General features: G+C 46.3%; 1 protein-coding gene and 1 non-coding gene across 2 annotated transcripts in view; both read left to right on the forward strand.

The window, feature by feature from the left end:
- The first annotated feature begins 3,787 nt into the window (after window positions 1-3,787).
- On the forward strand, window positions 3,788-3,859 carry trnaa-ugc (transfer RNA alanine (anticodon UGC)). The gene has a single exon. It is a non-coding gene; the product is annotated as a tRNA-Ala (tRNA).
- A 236-nt stretch (window positions 3,860-4,095) lies between these two features.
- The window catches only part of ift172 (intraflagellar transport 172), a 144,172-nt gene continuing 129,860 nt past the window's right edge, over window positions 4,096-18,407 (forward strand). Inside the window, exons 1-3 of the mRNA XM_055635509.1 lie at window positions 4,096-4,613; window positions 9,648-9,791; window positions 13,240-13,352. Of these exons, the coding sequence (XP_055491484.1) occupies window positions 4,575-4,613; window positions 9,648-9,791; window positions 13,240-13,352 (296 nt within the window). The 5' untranslated portion in view covers window positions 4,096-4,574. The remainder of the gene's footprint in view (window positions 4,614-9,647; window positions 9,792-13,239; window positions 13,353-18,407) is intronic.

The following is an 18,407-nucleotide window of genomic DNA, read 5'->3' on the forward strand; positions in this document are numbered from 1 at the left end:
CGTCGGCGGGGCTGTGGCTGCGTTCAAGGTCTTGAGATGGAGGAGGACCCATGGAAAGCGCTCTGGAGCAATCACCTGACTCTGGCGGAGAGGATCACGCTCACCACTCCCGAGCATATTCCTGGCAAATGTACGTTCTCTCAAGAACAAAGTGGACGAACTGCAACTCCTGCATTGAGCAAACAAGGACTTCTCTCGAGCTGCTGCCCTGTGTTTCACCGAGACCTGGCTGTGTGAGTCGACCCCGGACAACGCGCTGCAACTGGCTGGTTTCCAAACTTCACAGAGCGGATCGCGAAGTGGAGGCAGCGGGGAAATCAAGAGGCGGTGGAATATGCTTCTATACCAACCAGGACTGGTGCAGCGACATCACTGGTGCAGTGACATGTCAAATTTCTGCTCTCCCAACCTAGAATCCCTCTTTATCAACTGCAAACCCTTCTACTCTCTGAGGGAACTTAACTCCTTTATTCTAGTTGGAGTTTACATTCCCTCCCAAGCCTGCGTACGTGAGGAGCAAACGCAACTTGCTGACCAGGTAATGAGGGTAGAGAGTAACTTCCTGGACTCCATGGTCATTGTTTTGGGGGACTTTAACAAAGCTAAGCGCAGCCGTGACCTTCCAAAATACAGACTTCATGTTACCTGCCCCACCAGAGGGGAGAGAACACTCGATCACTGTTATACGGCAATCAAGAATACATATTGCTCTATTCCCCGGGTGGGTCTGGGTCTTTGATTGTTGTCTAGTTAACCTTATTCCAACCTACTGGCAGAAACTAAAACTTGCTAAGCCTGTGGTCAGAACAACGAAAAGGTGGACAAGCGAGGGCATTGAGAACCTACAATCCTGCTTTGACTGCACGGATTGGAATGTGTTCAGGGAAGCAACCACAAGCCTCGATGAGTATACGGACACTGTATCAACATATGTTAGCTTTTGCGAGGACAGTTGCATTCCAACTAAGACCCAGACATGGTTCAACAACAAGCCCTGGTTTACTGCAGAACTCAGACAGCTCCGACAGTCTAAAGAGGGGGCCTACAGGAGCGGGGATGCAGACCTCTACAGGCAGGCCAAGTACAAGCTGAGATGAGGAATCAGAGCTGCCAAGGAAAGGTACTCTGAGAAGTTGAGGAGCAGGTTCTCAGCTAGTGACTCTTCTTCTGTTTGGAAGGGCTTGCAAGAAATTACCAGCCACGAGAGGAAAGCCTACCGCTCTTGGGACAATCATCAGCTGACCAACAACCTGAATGAGTTTTACTTCAGGTTTGAAAATCAGAAACGTAAACCCTGGTACCCCCTCCCCCCCTCCCCAACCAACATAGCCAGACCCCAGTCTACAAAGAATGGACCCTGCACCCTCTCCTTCCCATTCACCACTTCACACCTACTTAAGGCAAGACAGCAGTAGGGGGTATGGAGAGAAGGCAGGTACAGGATACTGAGTTGGATGATCAGCCATGATCATATTGAATGGCCCGAAGGGCTGAATGGCCTACTCCTGCACCTATTTTCTATGTTTATATTTCTATGAAAAGACTGGACCATTTCCCACCCCAACCAACACTTCACACCCACTCACAGCCTGACCTCAGTCTGCAAAGACTGGACCCTTCTACACCCAATCCCCTCCAATCACCACTTCACACCCAATCACCGACACCCACCTTGATGAACAACATCACTTTATCAACAATAAAAATAGAGGAGGTGGAGAGTCTTTTCAGAAGACATAAAAGCCGGAAATCTCCAGGACCTAACCCCTCTACTCTCAAGCTCTGTGCCAAATAACTGGCACCGGTCTGTAGACATTTTTAACCAGTGCCTGCAAACGTGTACTGTCCCTGCCTGCTTCAAAGTCCCCACTATTGTCCCTGTGCCCAAAAAGGCAAGGATTACTTGTCTTAATGAGTACAGACCTGTCGCACTGACCTCTGCAGTCATGAAGACACTTGAATGGCTGTGCTGGCCAAGCTGAAAAATATCACGATCCCCCTGCTGGACCCTATGTAGTTTGCATATCGGGCAAATAGATCTGTGGATAATGCAGTTAACCTGGGCCTGCACTTCATCCTACAGCACATAGACTTTAGGAGAGCTCCCCCTCCCCTCACCCCACTCACCTTCAACAACACCACAGTCACATCTGTGGAGTCTTTTAAGTTCCTGGGAACCATCATCTCCGAGGACCTTAAGTGGGGGGATACCATCGACTCCACAGTCAAAAAGGCACAACAGAGGATGTACTTCCTATGGCAGCTGAGGAAGCACAATCTGCCACAAGCAATGATGGTCCAATTCTACACGGCCATCGTAGTCTGTTCTCACCTTCTCCATCATGGTCTGGTTTGGCTCAGCCACCAAGCACGACACCTGGAGGCTGCAGCGAATCATCTGATCATCTGAGAAGGTTATTGGCTGCAACCTTCCCACCATTGATAAACTGTACACTGCAAGGGCCAGGAAGTGAGCGGGCAAGATCACCTCTGACCCCTCTCACCCTGGCCACAAACTCTTTGAATCACTTCCCTCTGGAAGGCGACTCCGGACTGTCAAAGCTGCCACAGCCAGACATAAAAACACTTTTTATCCACGAGTATTTGCTCTAAACAGCCAAAAATCTGTAGCCTCTCTTTGATCTGCAAGGACTATATTTTGTGTTATTGAGTGGATGTTTCTAGATTAATTTATGGGAATTAAACAGCAAATTCCTTCCATCTGGCATTTATTTTAATGACAGTGAGATTTAAAAATTATATTATATTGTGAATTCTTGTGTGAATGGGATTAGTTTGTTATTTGGATACTTAGGCTATTTAAAAAAAATCCTTTTCTTAAAAAATGGAATCTACAGGACATTCTTAATGGGAAAGTAGTGGGAGAAAGGCATGTGATGCGTGGTTTGAAGAGCAAAAACTTGTAGTTTACAATGCCGAATTTGAAAAGTTGAGGGAAAACAATGTGTACAGAGTTGCTTATTGGTTACAATCTGAGGAGTATGATGATGCTACTGATTATGATATGCCAATGTACCAGCTAGCAACTGATCTTCTCCATAAAGACTTGGTCTATTGCTAGAAATTGTAATTTATTTACCTATCTGTTACGGACTTACAGCATATAATACAATAATATTAAAGTTCTGATCTTGAGAATATCACATTTTTGAATTTTCAAGGCAGTCTGGGTGTTTATTACTATTTCCATCACAACAGTCAATTTTGTAAATGACTACAATTAGGTAATTAACTAATTATACGCTTTAATTTCAGGTCATCCAAGTAAGATGTTTTATATTTGTTTCGGACTGCTTCAATCTATAATAACTGAAAATGTCATTCGGTTCTCTTAATTTTTAAGAAAGTTATGGGGTTTTGACTGTCCTCGATCACAGCCTTTGTGTTAAGTCACAATGGAAAAAGCAATAGAGAACAAGATGCTAATTTCCGAGTATGAAAATGGCCATAACTTTTTTTAATACTGAAGATATGAAAGTGAATTAGGTGTCAAATTAAACTTCCCTTTATGCTTTATCTGATGGGATAAATTGCAGACTTGATTTTAAAAACCTCAACATTTTGTAACATTGCTAGAATATGTGCTTTTAGAAGTTGGCGCGATGATTTGAGGACATGAGAGATTACAAAAAAAGGTGGGACTCTTCTTGCAGAAAAGAATACAAAAGTTGGTAACATCTGAAAACGGACACAAATTAGACAAAAATTAGGGAAGACCGAAACGTCTACATATCAAAGACGCATCGGTAAAGCGCTGAGCAGCTGTGGGGATGTAGCTCAGTGGTAGAGCGCATGCTTTGCATGTATGAGGCCCCGGGTTCAATCCCCGGCATCTCCACATTTTACATTCATTCGCTAAAATTATTAAAAACCATTGTTTCTTATCGATTGCTTGTTAAAACCAAACCACAGGAAAGGAAGCGGATACCTCAATAAATCATGCCTCGCTTTCTGAAATTATTTAAATACCCGGTTGTGTAAGAAAGAACTGCAGATGCAGGTTTACACCAAAGATATAGACGGAGTAACTCCGCGGGGCAGGTGGTATCTCTGGAGAGAAGGAATATGTGACATTTCGGGTCGAGACCCTTCAGACTGAGTCAGGGGAAAGGGAAACCAGGTATGAATGTGTAGAGCAATCACAGAGCGGAGCAGCGAGAGAGGGTGTTGCAAAACTCTCCAGTTCTCTCTCTCGCTGCTCCCCCCTGTGATTACTCTTTGTACTCTTCCACATCTCCAGTTTCCCTCTCCGCTGACTCTCGGTCTGAAGAAAGGTGTCGACCAAAGATTATAGAGGAGCTCTAGTATCTTTGGTCTCGGCCCGAAAGGTCGCCCATTCGCTCTCCCCAGAGACGGTGCGGCCCGGCCCGGTGCGGTGCGTCGGCCCTGCCTTGTCCTTGTCCTTGTCCGGACATCGCGCCGCCGGCCCAAATCGCGTCATCGCCGCCGCACCCGGAGGCAGGGAGCGGTTACCTTGGCGACCGAGAGCACATGCGACGGAAGTTTGTAACTAGGGCAACGGCGACCGCAAGGAAACACAGCGAGGCGGCAGAATGCAGCTGAAGCACCTGAAAACCCTGCTCACACCGCAGGTACGATTGGGGAGTGGGAGTGGGAGGGAGGGCCAGGCCACGCCACCCAGCCCGGGTTCGTAGGCCGAATGGAGAGAGAGACCTGGGCCTGCATATTGTTTTGGGGAATTTTTTCCTGGTTCCGATGTCAGCTATAACTTGGCTTTTAACCAAAGGATGGGGTTGACTATTTTCGTGACTTCCGAAAGCAGAAGAAATACCTGCTTTTATTTCATGATTTCGGTGCCGTTGCAAAGCGCGTTACCGCTACTGAACTGACGCAGCCACGTTTGCAATATGGTCAGATGCAAGATCTGCATCACACTCGATCTTTGCAAGTCCCCAACTCTCAGTCAGTGTTTTCTGCTGATCAACCTCCATTTCGGGTCTAATAAAGATGGCCCTGCACGAATTAGTTCAGTAGCTCACACTTTTGTACCAGCGTTCATCGTCTTCATGTCAAAGCGCCAAACGGCAATTGCAATAATATGCCACTTCGATTCTCACACCCAAGTATGCCCTGCTTATTTATTCCAGATCTCAGGTCATAGGACCCCGTCAGTTTTACTTACACTAGAACAACCATCTTCACTCTCCTAGGTTCCACATATCACTTACCAGACATTTTTTTTAAATTTTTAGATATGTTGCATTTATAAGTGTAAATAACATTTTAAAGAAAAAGTCATGAAGTTTGACATTTAAAAGCAGCGTTTGGAGGGCTTGAACATATTCATTGAAGAGTAAAAAGAGGAAAGTCGAGGGTCCACACACACATCTTCATTGATGGATGGGTGGTGGAGAGAGTCAACAACTTCAAGTTCCTGGGCAAACATATCACTGAAGATCTGTCCTGGATTCAGCACATTAATGCAATCGTAAAGCAAGACCATCAATTCAATTCAATTCAACTTTAATGTCATCGCACAAATACAAGTATGAGTACAACGAAATGCAGTTTTGCGTCAGTCCGTAGTAGTTGTGCATAAAGAAATAAAAAAATAGAAAGAGAGAAGATACAGAATAATCAAAAAATACAGAATAATTAAACAATGGGGACGGAGGGACCGGAGAAATCTATCGGCGGGACTCCGAGTTCAGCAGTGTAATTGTATTATTGTAGAAGCTGTTCCTCATCCTACTAGTACGTGACCTGAGGCTCCTGTACCGCCTCCCTGATGGGAGGAGGGCAAACAGTCCATGGTTGGGGTCTACCAATGCCTCTACTTCCTTGGAAGATTGAGGAGATTAGGTATGTCAACAAATACTCTCTTGAATTTCTACAGACGTACAGTGGAGAGAATATTGACTGGTTGCATCTTGGCCTGGTTCAGCAATTTGAATGGCCAGGAACAAAAGAGATTACAAAAAGTGAACACTGCCAGGTCCATCGCGGACACTGACCTCTCCACCTTCGATGGGATCTACAGGAAGCGCTGTCTCAAAAAGGCATCCAGCCTCTTCAAAGGCCCACACCACGATCTAATTTCAATCCTGTCATTGGGACAAAAGTAAAGTGGTCTGAAAACTAACGTCCAGTTTCAGGAACACCTTCTTTCCAAGTACCATCAGACTATTGCTGCGCAGCTGACAGACGTCTGGACTGAAATCTTCAACCTGTCACTTGGCCAAGCAGCTGCCCCACATGCCTTAAAATCACCTCCATCGCGCCGGTGCCAAAACACTCCACTGTAGCGCGCCTCAACTACTTCCGCCCAGTTGCACTTACTCCCATCATCATTAAGTGCTTCGAGAGGCTGGTCCTGGCACATCTCAAAGGCTGCCTACCTCCCACACTGGACCCCCCATCAGTTCGCCTACCACCAAAACAGGAGTACGAAGAATGCCATCTCCACGGCACTTCACTCCGCTCTCTCCCACCTCGACAACAGAGACACCCACATGAGAATGCTGTTCATCGACTTTAGCTCAGCATTCAACACCATTATCGCCTCCAAACTGATCACCAAACTCAACGACCTGGGCATCGACCCCTCCCTCTGCAACTGGATATTGGACTTTCTAACCAACAGACCCCAGTCTGTTAAGTTAGACAATGTCACCTCCCTAACCCTCACCCTGAACACAGGCGTTCCACAAGGCTGTGTGCTGAGCCCTCTCCTCTACTCCCTCTTCACCTACGACTGCACACCTGTACATGGTACTAACACCATCATCAAGTATGCAGATGATACAACGGTGATTGGCCTCATCAGTGACAACGATGAGTCGGCATATAGGGAGGAGGTCCAGCTCCTAGCAGCATGGTATGCTGACAACAATCTGGCCCTTAACACCAAGAAGACCAAGGAGCTCATTGTGGACTACAGAAGGTATAGGGGTGGCACGCACACCCCCATCCATATTAATGGGACGGAGGTGGAGCGTGTTTCCAGCTTCAGCTTTCTGGGGGTCAACATCTCTGTTGACCTCTCTTGGACCCACAATACCTTAACACTGATTAAGAAGGCACACCAGCGTCTCTTCTTCCTGAGGAGACTGAAGAAGGTCCATTTGTCTCCTCAGATTCTGGTGAACTTCTACCGCTGCGCCATCGAGAGCATCCTTACCAACTGTATCACAGTATGGTATGGTATGGCAACTGCTCTGTCTCCGACCGGAAGGCACTGCAGAGGGTGGTGAAAACGGCCCAACTCATCACCGGTTCCTCACTCCCCTCCTTTGAGTCTGTCCAGAGCAGGCGATGTCTGCGAAGGGCGCGCAGCATCGTCGAGGACTGCTCTCACCCCAACCACAGATTGTTTACCCTCCTCCCATCTGGGAGGCGTTACAGGTCTCTCCGCTCCTGGACCAGCAGGTTCATGAACTGCTTCTTCCCTGCGGTTGTTACCCTACTTAACTCTACGCCTTGGTGATTGTCAGTCATCCCCCCCCCCCTCGGACACGCCTTCCCCCAGTGACGGCTTGATGGTCTGCATCCCAGGGTACTTAAGGAAATGGCTCTAGAAATCGTGGATGCATTGGTGATAATTTTCCATTGTTCTATAGACTCAGGATCAGTTCCTGTGGATTGGAGGGTAGTTAATGTTATCCCACTTTTTAAGAAAGGCGGGAGAGAGAAAACAGGGAATTATAGACCAGTTTGCCTGACATCGGTGGTGGGGAAGATTCTGGAGTCAATTATAAAAGATGAGATAGCCGCACATTTGGATAGCAGTAACAGGATCGGTCCGAGTCAGCATGGATTTACGAAGGGGAAATCATGCATGACTATTCCTCTGGAATTTTTTTAAGATGTAACTAGGAAAATGGACAAGGGAGAGCCTGTCGATGTAGTGTACCTGGACTTTCAGAAAGCATTTGATGAGGTCCCACATAGAAGATTAGTGGGCAGAATTAGGGCAGATGGTATTGGGGGTAGAGTGCTGACATGGATAGAGAAGTGGTTGTCAGACAGGAAACAAAGAGTAGGGATTAACGGGTCACTTTCAGAATGGCAGGAAGTGACTAATGCGGTACCGCAAGGCTCAGTGCTGGGACCGCAGCTATTTACAATATACATCAATGATTTGGATGAAGTGATTCAAAGTAACATTAGCAAATTTGCAGATGACACAAAGCTGGGTGGCAGTTTGAACTGTGAAGAGGATGCTATGAGAATGCAGGGTGACTTGGACAGGTTGGGTTAGTGGGCAGATGCATGGCAGATGAAGTTTAATGCGGATAAATGTGAGGTTATCCACTTTGGTAGCAAAAACAGGAAGGCAGATTACTATCTAAATGGTGTCAAGTTGGAAAAAGGGGAAGTACAACAGAATAAAAGTAAGCATGCAGGTAAGAAGAAAGTGAATGGCATGTTGGCCTTCATAACAAGAGGAATCAAATATAGGAGCAAAGTGGTCCTTCTGCAGTTGTACTGAGCCCTAGTGAGACCACATCTGGAGTATTGTGTGCAGTTTTGGTCCCCTAATTTGAGGAAAGACATTTTTTGCTATTGAGGGAGTGCAGCGTTGGTTTACAAGGTTAATTCCCGGGATGGCGGGACTGTTGTATGCTAAGCGAATGGAGCAGCTGGGCTTGTACACTCTGGAGTTTAGAAGGATGAGAGGGGATCTCATTGAAACATATAAGATTGTTAAAGGCTTGGACACGCTAGAGGCAGGAAACATGTTCCCGATGTTGGGGGAGTCCAAAACCAGGGGCCACAGTTTAAGAATAAGGAGTAAGCCATTTAGAACGGAGACGAGGAAACACTTTTTCTCACAGAGAGTGGTGAGTTTGTGGAATTCTCTGCCTCAGAGGGCTATGGAGGCAGGTTCTCTGGATACTTTCAAGAGAGAGCTAGATAGGGCTCTTAAAAATAGCGGAGTCAGGGGATATGGGGAGAAGGCAGGAACTGATTGGGGATGATCAGCCATGATCACATTGAATGGCGGTGCTGGCTCGAAGGGCCAAATGGCTTACTCTTGCACCTATTGTCTATTGACTGATCTCCCTCCCTGGAAATTGCACTACTGCTACTGTATATACATATATTTATTTACTGTTCTATTATTCTGTGTTTGCACTTCTGGGTGAGATGCTAACTGCATTGCGTTGTCTCTGTACTTGTACACTGCACAATGACAAAAAAGTTTCAAATCTTGAATCTATTGAATGTCATCAACTCCAACCAAACTGCAAACTCCAAACTACCTTGATTGCACTTGGAACTTTGGGCTTTGTTTTGTTATTTTTGCACAAATAGTTTTTTTAAATTATTTATTGAACTTATTTCTTTATGTTTGTTTATTATATTATCTATCGAGTACTGTGTTTACAAACCTGTTGTGCTGCAACTAGTAAGAATTTCATTGTTCTGTTTCAGTACAAATGACAAAAAAACTTGACTCTTTCCATATCAGAACTGAAAAAATGTAGTTATTCTGAAGATTATCAGAAGGGGAGGTGGGTGCTTAAGTTGTCAGATAACTTCTATTTAAAAAAAAACAAAACAATTCCAGAATTTAGCACTATATCAAATGAGATGAATGTTTCTCATGCATTAAATGCAATGCTAATGTAAACTATCATGCTAATGTCATTTTCTTTCAGGATGGTGCTGCCAAAGTTACGTGTATGTCATGGGCACCCAACAACACCAAGTTTGCCGTCTGCACGGTAGATAGAGTTGTTTTGCTCTATGATGAAAATGGAGAAAGAAGAGACAAATTCTCTACTAAACCTGCTGACTCCAAGGTAAAAGAAAATTGTAGTTTTAAATAAATGTAATAATGTTCAGTGCTAATGTTTATTTCTAGGGAAGTTCCATCATCAGTAGACTATACAGTAGATTGTACTGTAGCAAAGATGTAAATAGGACATAAAGCGCTTGCAGAAGGATATAGATGTGTGAAGTGATTTGTTTTCTTGTCTATAACATTGTTTGCAGAGTAGTACTATGTTTACATTTTCAGTTGTGCTGCTGCAAGTAAGGATTTCAAGTCAAGTCAAGTCAAGTTTATTTGTCACATACACATACGAGATGTGCAGTGAAATGAAAGTGGCAATGCTCGCGCGCTTTTGTGCAAAAGACAAACAACCAAACAACCAAACAAACTATAAACACACATATTCTTTTACATAATAAATAATGGAAGGAAAAACGTTCAGTAGAGTTAGTCCCTGGTGAGATAGGCGTTTACAGTCCGAATGGCCTCTGGGAAGAAACTCCTTCTCAACCTCTCCATTCTCACAGCATGGCAACGGAGGCGTTTGCCTGACCGTAGCAGCTGGAGCAGTCCGTTGCAGGGGTGGAAAGGGGTCTCTCATGACATTGTTGGCTCTGGAGTTGCACCTCCTGATGTATAGTTCCTGCAGGGGGGCAAGTGAAGTTCCCAGAGTGCGTTCGGCCAAAACGCACTACTCTCTGCAGAGCCTTCTTGTCCTTGGCAGAGCAATTCCCAAACCAGATGGTAATGTTCCCGGACAAGATGCTTTCCACCGCCGCTGTGTAGAAGCACTGGAGGATCCTCGGAGACATTGAATTTCCTCAATTGCCTGAGGTGGTAAAGGCGCTGCCTTGCCTTACTCACGAGTGCTGCGGCGTGTGATGCCCATGTCATATCCTCGGAGATGTGGACTCCCAGATATTTAAAACAGTTCACCCTATCCGCAGGATCCCCATTTATCCTCAATGGAGTGTACGTCCTCGGATGATGTGCCCTCCTAAAGTCCATGATCAGCTCCTTCGTTTTTTTGATGTTCAAGAGGAGGCTGTTATCCTGGCACCAGAGTGCTAGATCAGCCACCTCCTCCCGGTAGGCCTTCTCGTCGTTGTCTGAGATCAGGCCCACCACTACAGTGTCATCAGCAAACTTAATTAATGAGTTGGAGCTGAATCTAGCCACACAGTCATGTGTGTACAGGGAGTACAATAGGGGGCTGAGGACGCAACCCTGGGGCGATCCTGTGCTCAGGGTGAGGGACTTCGATGTATTGTTCTAACTGGGACATGAGAGTATAAACACTCTTGACTTACTCCGCTAATCTGTGGGATAGAAATAGTGTAAGTGTGATCGGTGGTCAGCGTGGACTCGGTGGGCCGAAGGGCCTTCTTCCATGCTGTATTAAATTAAATGAAATTAAACTAAAAAGACTAAAACCAGAGGAAGTCTAAAGAAGGGAGACAAAAATGCTGGAGCAACTCAGCGGGTGCGGCAGCATATCCATGGAGCGAAGGAAATAGGCAACGTTTTGGGCTGAAACCCTTCTTCAGACTGTTGCAGGGGGGTGGGGGGCGGGAAGAAGAAAGGAAGAGGAGGAGCCAGAGGGCTGGGAGAGAGCTGAGAAAGTGGGGGAGACAGCAAGGGCTACTGGAAATTGGAGAAGTCAATGTTCAGGCCACTGGGATGCAGACTGCCCAATCGGAACATGAGGTGCTGCTCCTCCAGTTTCCGGTGGTGCTCACTCTGGCAATGGAGGAGGCCCAGGACAGAAAGGTCGGATTCGCAATGGGAGGGGGAGTTGAAGTGCTGAACCACAGGGAGATCAGGTTGGTTAATGCAGACCGAGCGGAGGTGTTCGGCGAAACGATTGCCAAGCCTACGCTTGGTCTAACCAAGAGTCTCTACCCGAAACGTCATCCAATTTCTTCTATCCAGAGTTGCTGGCTGCTCCATGGAGTTCCCCCGCACAATTAAAGCATTGAATAGTCTTCACCCTTCCATAGTTACCCAACCAGACGCAACTACATTTAAGGTACCCCTTTTTTTCCCAAGAACCCTTTTTTGCTTAAGTCCAAGTCAAGAGTCAAGAAAGTTTTATTGTCATGTGTCCCAGATAGGACAATGAAATTCTTGCTTGCTGCAGCACAACAGAATATGTAAACATAATACAGAACAGGAGATAAAAGTTCAGTGTGTTTCTATACCATAGACCATATATATACACAATAAATAAACAGATAAAATGCAATAGGCTGTTATTGTTCAGCTCTCCACCACCTCCAGTTTAAATTCCATTTAGAATATTTATGGAGGACCAGGAAACCAGAAGCAAGAGTTACTGCAGGGAGTTACTCCAGATCCAGGGTCAGGGAATGATTCTGCGTTGGTTTTCAGCAGTCGCAGCAAGGCGGCGACCGGACAACAATGACGGCCAGATCTCCCACAATTCAAAGCGAGGGAGAAAGTGCCCAGCGCCGACCAGTTGTCTTGGCAGTGCGCATGCGCGGGGCGACCGATGATGTGCTGGCCGTGGTTGTGCGCATGTGCAGGGGGAGGATGTGCTGGCCGTAGCAGTGCGCATGTGCAAGGCGGCCAGCCGTGCCGGGGGATGAGGAGCGAGTGATGAGCGGAGCCCGGCAGCCCAGACATGGATACGGATGGCGGGCGGAGATGGAGAGTGATTGACAGAGAGAGAGAGACGTGGGCCCACCCAGAGTTGAACGGCAGATGTCCGGCCTTGGCCTGAGGCCCCCTAGATTTCGAAACCATAGGCTTCAGCCTATGAAGCCTAGTGGTAAATCCGGCTCTGCGAGGCCCCCCTAGATGATGAGGCCCTAAGTTTAAGCTTGTCAAGCTTATACATAAGTCCGGCCCTGCCCGCAACTGCATGTTGAGGGAACGAGACTCAATGGGTCCCACTTGGTTCAGTTGCTGCTAGTAGCTAGGATTCTCATCACAAGCTATTGAGATTGATGAATGGGAGGTAAATTTTACAATAGACAATCGATGCAGGAGTAGGTAATTCGGCCCTTTGAGCCAGCACTGCCATTCAATGTGATCATGGCTGATCATCCCCAATTTTATTTGGAAAGATCGCAAATAATTATTTTGTTAACAATCATTGTTTCTTCTTGTGAATTAAAATATTTTCTTTCATTTATAATATCAAAAATAAAGCAAAAATTTGTATAAATTGCACCTGATTATTTAACACTAGTATTATAACTGATTTATTGGTTTGCATTCTACAACCTGTGCTTACTGCAGAGTTATGACCAGGTCTAATATTAATCTTCTGAATTTATAACTTAAAGAGGACTGGTTAATCACAGATCTGCAAACTGTTCAATGTAAACATAGTTTTTTAAACATAGTTTACTTTCTAGTGTGAAATAAGATCAGATGAGATTTCTGAAAAGCTTTTGGTATATTATTGTCTTTTCACATACATTTTTATAAATTATTATTTTTTATTTCAGTATGGCAAGAAAAGCTATGTGGTCAAAGGTATGGCCTTTTCACCAGACTCCACCAAAATAGCCATTGGACAGACAGACAGTATCATTTATGTTTATAAAATTGGGGAAGAATGGTAAGTCTATCACTGAGTGGAATGAGCTGAATGATGGTTAGATTGGCAAAAAGTGTGCGGGATTTCACTTTGCTGTAGTCTGGAGAGGGTAGGCGAGGTTTATTGTGTACAGCTGTTTACTGTGTACCGATGTTCTGATGGGGTTTAGCTAACAAATAGCTTGCAGATTACTAATAGAGATTATTGTTACATTTTCATGTTTATCTATTTGCATGTCCCTTTCCATGTTGGGGCCTTAAAGGCATTATATACAGTTTTTAAAACAAAATTCCCTATTTCCAATGAAAAGTGTAATCTGTGGGTTACAGTAGTGAGCTAGATCTCTCGATCGATCAATCTAATGATGTAAAAATGGAAGATTAACAAAAATAAATATGTAACACAGAGACTTTGACAGGAAATATAATGAGGAATTGTTTTAAATAGATGAGGTAATAGTTATCTTATTCACTACAGAAAACACAATATATGTAACAAATAAAGGTACAGGTGCACAACCTTTTATCCGAAAGCCTTGGGACCAGACACTTGTCGGATTTCGGATATTTTCGGATTTCCGAATGGAAGATTTTTAGCGTAGATTTGGAAGGTAGCGCGGGCGGCTTGAAAAGTCTGGAGCGGCTGCCTCCTCCCCGGAGACCGGGGAATCATTGTAAATCATTGCATAAATGTTAGTCAGTTAGTTTGGAGGGATTTTATGTGGTGGTGGGGGGGGGTAAAGGGGGAAACTTTGATTCTTAGTCCCCTACCTGGTCGGCGACTCCCAACATCGCGGAGCTGGGGGCTCCGTCCGGCCGCGGGCGGCGCTGGTTGGAGCTCCGACCCCGGCAACTCTACCCCTGGCTGTGAGGCGCTCCAAATCCAGCTCCGCCCGCGGCCGGACGCCCGCAGCCCCAGCTCCGCGAATGTTGGGAGTCGGCGGCCACAGCGCTCCGGAGCTTACCGCACGGCGACCCGGTAAGGCATTGCCCGCTCCCCGCTGGTATCCCAGCGCTGCGACGCCGCCGACACCCAACATTCGCGGAGCTGGGGCTGCGGGCGTCCGGCCGCGGGCGGCGGTGGATTTGGAGCGCCTCGCAGCCAGGGGTAGAGTTGCCGGGGTCGGAGCTACAACTGGCGCCGCCCGCGGCCGGACGCCTGCAGCCCCAGCGCTGCGGAGCTTACTGCACGGCGACCCGGTAAGGCATTGACCGCTCCCCGCCTCTCCGACCAGGTAGGGGACTAAGAATTAAAGTTTATCCCTTCACCCCCCCTTCACATAAAAGCCCTCCAAACTAACTGACTAACATTTAAGCAACGATTTACAGATGTTTAAGTGTATCCCCGGTCTCCGGGGAGGAGGCAGCCGCTACAGTTGTACAGACCTGGGTTGACCGTGGGTCGTTCGGGTCAAGTTTGTCGCCAAACGCGAGCTTTGGCGTGCAGACGACATCCTGGAAAAAATGGCCGGTTTTCGGAGTTTTTCGGTTTCCGGAACACCGGATAAAAGGTTGTGCACCTGTACTATAAATCATTACTATAAAAACGAAAGTACCAGAAAAATCAGGATGTTTAGTTTAGTTCATCAAGAGAGTTTATTGTTATGTATCCCAGATAGGACAATTAAATTCTTGCTTGCTGCAGCACAACAGAGTATTATAAGTCTAAATACAGAAGAGTTCAGTGTGTCTATATAGCATAGACCATATATATATATACACACATAAATAAATAGATAAAGTGCAACAGATACAGCATGGAAACAGCCCTTCGGCCCACCGGATCCGCGCCGACCAGCGATCCCCGCACATTAACACTATCCTACACCCACGAGGGACAATTTATTTTTTTACAATTATCAAGCCAATTAACCTACAAACTTGTACATCTTTGGAGTGTGGTGTGGGAGGAAACAGAAGATCTCGGAGAAAACCCACGCAGGTCACGGGGAGAACGTACAAATTCCGGTCTAAAACTGAATGTAAGAATCTGTATCCCAAGGTTCAAAAAGAGATCACTGGGGCAACACAGTGGCGCAGCAGTAGTATAGTCTTTTATATCAATAATATTGTATTTTGCAGAGCTCAGAGCTTATTTGTTGTGTTTAATAGCCTGATGGCTGTGGGGAAGATACTGTTCCTGAACCTGGACGTTGCAGTCTTCAGGCTCCTGTACCTTCTTCCTGATGGCAGTGGTGAGATAAGTGTGTGACCAGGATGGTGTGGGTCCTTGATGATTTTGGCTGCCTTTTTGAGGCAGCGAATACGACAGATCCCTTCGACGGTGGGGAGGTCAAAGCCGGTGATGGACTGGGCAGTGGTCACAACTTATTGTAGTCTTTTTCGCGCCTGGACGTTTAAGTTGTCGAACCAGGCCACGATGCAACCCGTCACAATGCTCTCTACTGTGCACCTGTAGAAGTTTAGTAGAATCCTCTTCGACATGCTGAATCTCCGTAATCTTCTCAGAAAGTAGAGTCGCTATTGTGCCTTCTTTACAATTGCATCGGTGTGCTGGGTCCAGGAAAGATCTTTTGATATATGCACGCCCAGGAATTTGAAGTTATTGACCCTCTCCACCATCGTCCCGTTGATATAAACAGGATTGTGAGTCCTCATCCTTCACCTACTAAAGTCCACAATCGGTTCCTTGGTCGTACTGATGTTGAGAGCCAGGTTGCTGTGCTGGCACCATTTGGTCAGTCAGTCGATCTCACTTCTATACTCTGACTCGTCCCCATCTGTGATTCGTCCAACCACAGTGGTGTCATCGGCGAACTTGATGATGAAGTTTGCACTATGACCGGCTATGCAGTCATGGGTATAGAGTGAGTAAAGCAGAGGGCTGAGCACGCAGCCTTGAGGTGCTCCCGTTCTAATTGTTATTGAGGATGAAGTGGTTCCTCCAATTCAAACAGACTGTGGTCTGGGGATGAGGAAGTCGAGGATCCAATTGCAGAGGGATGCGCAGAGGCCCCGTTCCGTGAGCTTGGTAACCAGCTTGGAGGGGATGATGGTATTAAACGCCAAGCTGTAGTCTATAAACAACTGCCTGACGTAGGTGTTTTTATTGTCCAAGTGGTCTAGTGTGGAGTGGAGAGCCAGTGAAATTGCATCTACCGTTGACCTATTGTGGCAGTATGCGAACTGTAGATGGTCGAGGTTATTGTCGAGGTAAGAGTTGATGTGCACCATAACCAACTTCTCAAAGCACTTCATCACCATAGACGTTAGTGCCACTGGTCGACTGGCTATTTGGATAGCAGTAAGCAGTGGACCGAACATTTGGATAGCAGTAACAGGATCGGTCCGAGTCAGCATGGATTTACGAAGGGCTAATCATGCTTGACTAATCTTCTGGAATTTTTTGAAGATGTAACTAGGAAAATGGACAAGGGAGAGCCAGTGGATGTAGTGTACCTGGACTTTCAGAAAGCATTTGATAAGGTCCCACATAGGAGATTAGTGAGCAAAATTAGGGCACATGGTATTGGGGTTAGGGTGCTGATATGGATGGAGAAGTGGTTGGCAGACAGGAAACAAAGAGTAGGGATTAACGGGACCCTTTCAGAATGGCAGGCAGTGACTAGTAGGGTACCGCAAGACTCGGTGCTGGGACCACAGCTATTTACAATATACATCAATGATTTGGATGAAGGGATTCAAAGTAACATTAGCAAATTTGCAGATGACACAAAGCTGGGTGGCAATGTGAACTGTGAGGAGGATGCTATGAGAATGAAGCGTGACTTGGACAAGTTTGGGGAGTGGGCAGATGCATGGCAGATGACGTTTAATGCGGATAAATGTGAGGTTATCCACTTTGGTAGCAAAAACAGGAAGGCAGATTACTATCTAAATGGCGTCAAGTTGGGAAAAAGGGAAGTACAACGGGATCTGGGGGTCCTTGTACATCAGTGTATGAAAGTAAGCATGCAGGTACAGCAGGCAGTGAAGAAAGTGAATGGCACGTTGGCCTTTATAACAAGAGGAATCGAATATAGGAACAAAGAGGTCCTTCTGCAGTTGCACAGAGCCCTAGTGAGACCACACCTGGAGTATTGTGTGCAGTTTTGGTCCCCGAAATAGAAGAAGGACATTCTTGCTATTGAGTGATGGGAGCGTAGGTTTACAAGGTTAATTCCCGGGATAGCGGGACTGTCTTATGCTGAGAGAATGGAGCACCTGGGCTTGTACACTCTGGAGTTTAGAAGGATGAGAGGTAATCTCGTTGAAAGATATAAGATTGTGAAGGGCTTGGACACGCTAGAGGCAGGAAACATGTTCCCGATGTTGGGGGAGTCCAGAACCAGGGGCCACAGTTTAAGAATAAGGAGTAAGCCATTTAGAACGGAGACGAGGAAACACTTTTTCTCACAGAGAGTGGTTAGTCTGTGGAATTCTCTGCCTCAGAGGGCGGTGGAGGCAGGTTCTTTGGATGCTTTCAAGAGAGAGCTAAATAGGGCTCTTAAAAATAGCGGAGTCAGGGGATATGGGGAGAAGGCAGGAACGGGGTACTGATTGGGGATGATCAGCTATGATCACATTGAAGGGCTGGCTCGAAGGGCCGAATGGCCTACTCCTGCACCTATTATCTATTGTCTATTGTCGATAGTGATTGAGGCACGTCACCTTACTCTTCTTGGGCACCGGTATTATTGATGCCCTCTTAAAGCAGGTGGGAATCTTAAGACCTCAGAAGTGAGAGGTTGAAAATGTCTAAAAATCCAGCCAGTTGGTCCGCACAGGTATTTAGAACACGGTCGGGCATACCATCAGGTCCAGTCGCTTTCCAAGGGTTTACCCCCCTGAAGGATCTTCTGATGTCGCCCTCTGTGACTATGACTGTAATACCGTCAGGGCAAATAGGGGCTCGGGAAGGCACATCAGTGTTCTCCCTATCGAACCGTGCGTAGAAAGCATTGAGTTCGTCAGGGAGTGATGCTTCGCTGTCGTTTGAGCCGCCTCCTGATTTCGTCTTGTAGGAGGTGATGCCATTCAAGCCCTGCCACAGTTGCCGAACATCCGTCTCATCCTCCAGCTTAGAGCAGAAGTCCCTTTTGGCCTTTTTGATGGC

This window comes from Leucoraja erinacea, chromosome 5, assembly GCF_028641065.1.
Source record: "Leucoraja erinacea ecotype New England chromosome 5, Leri_hhj_1, whole genome shotgun sequence".
Lineage (NCBI taxonomy): Eukaryota > Metazoa > Chordata > Chondrichthyes > Rajiformes > Rajidae > Leucoraja > Leucoraja erinaceus.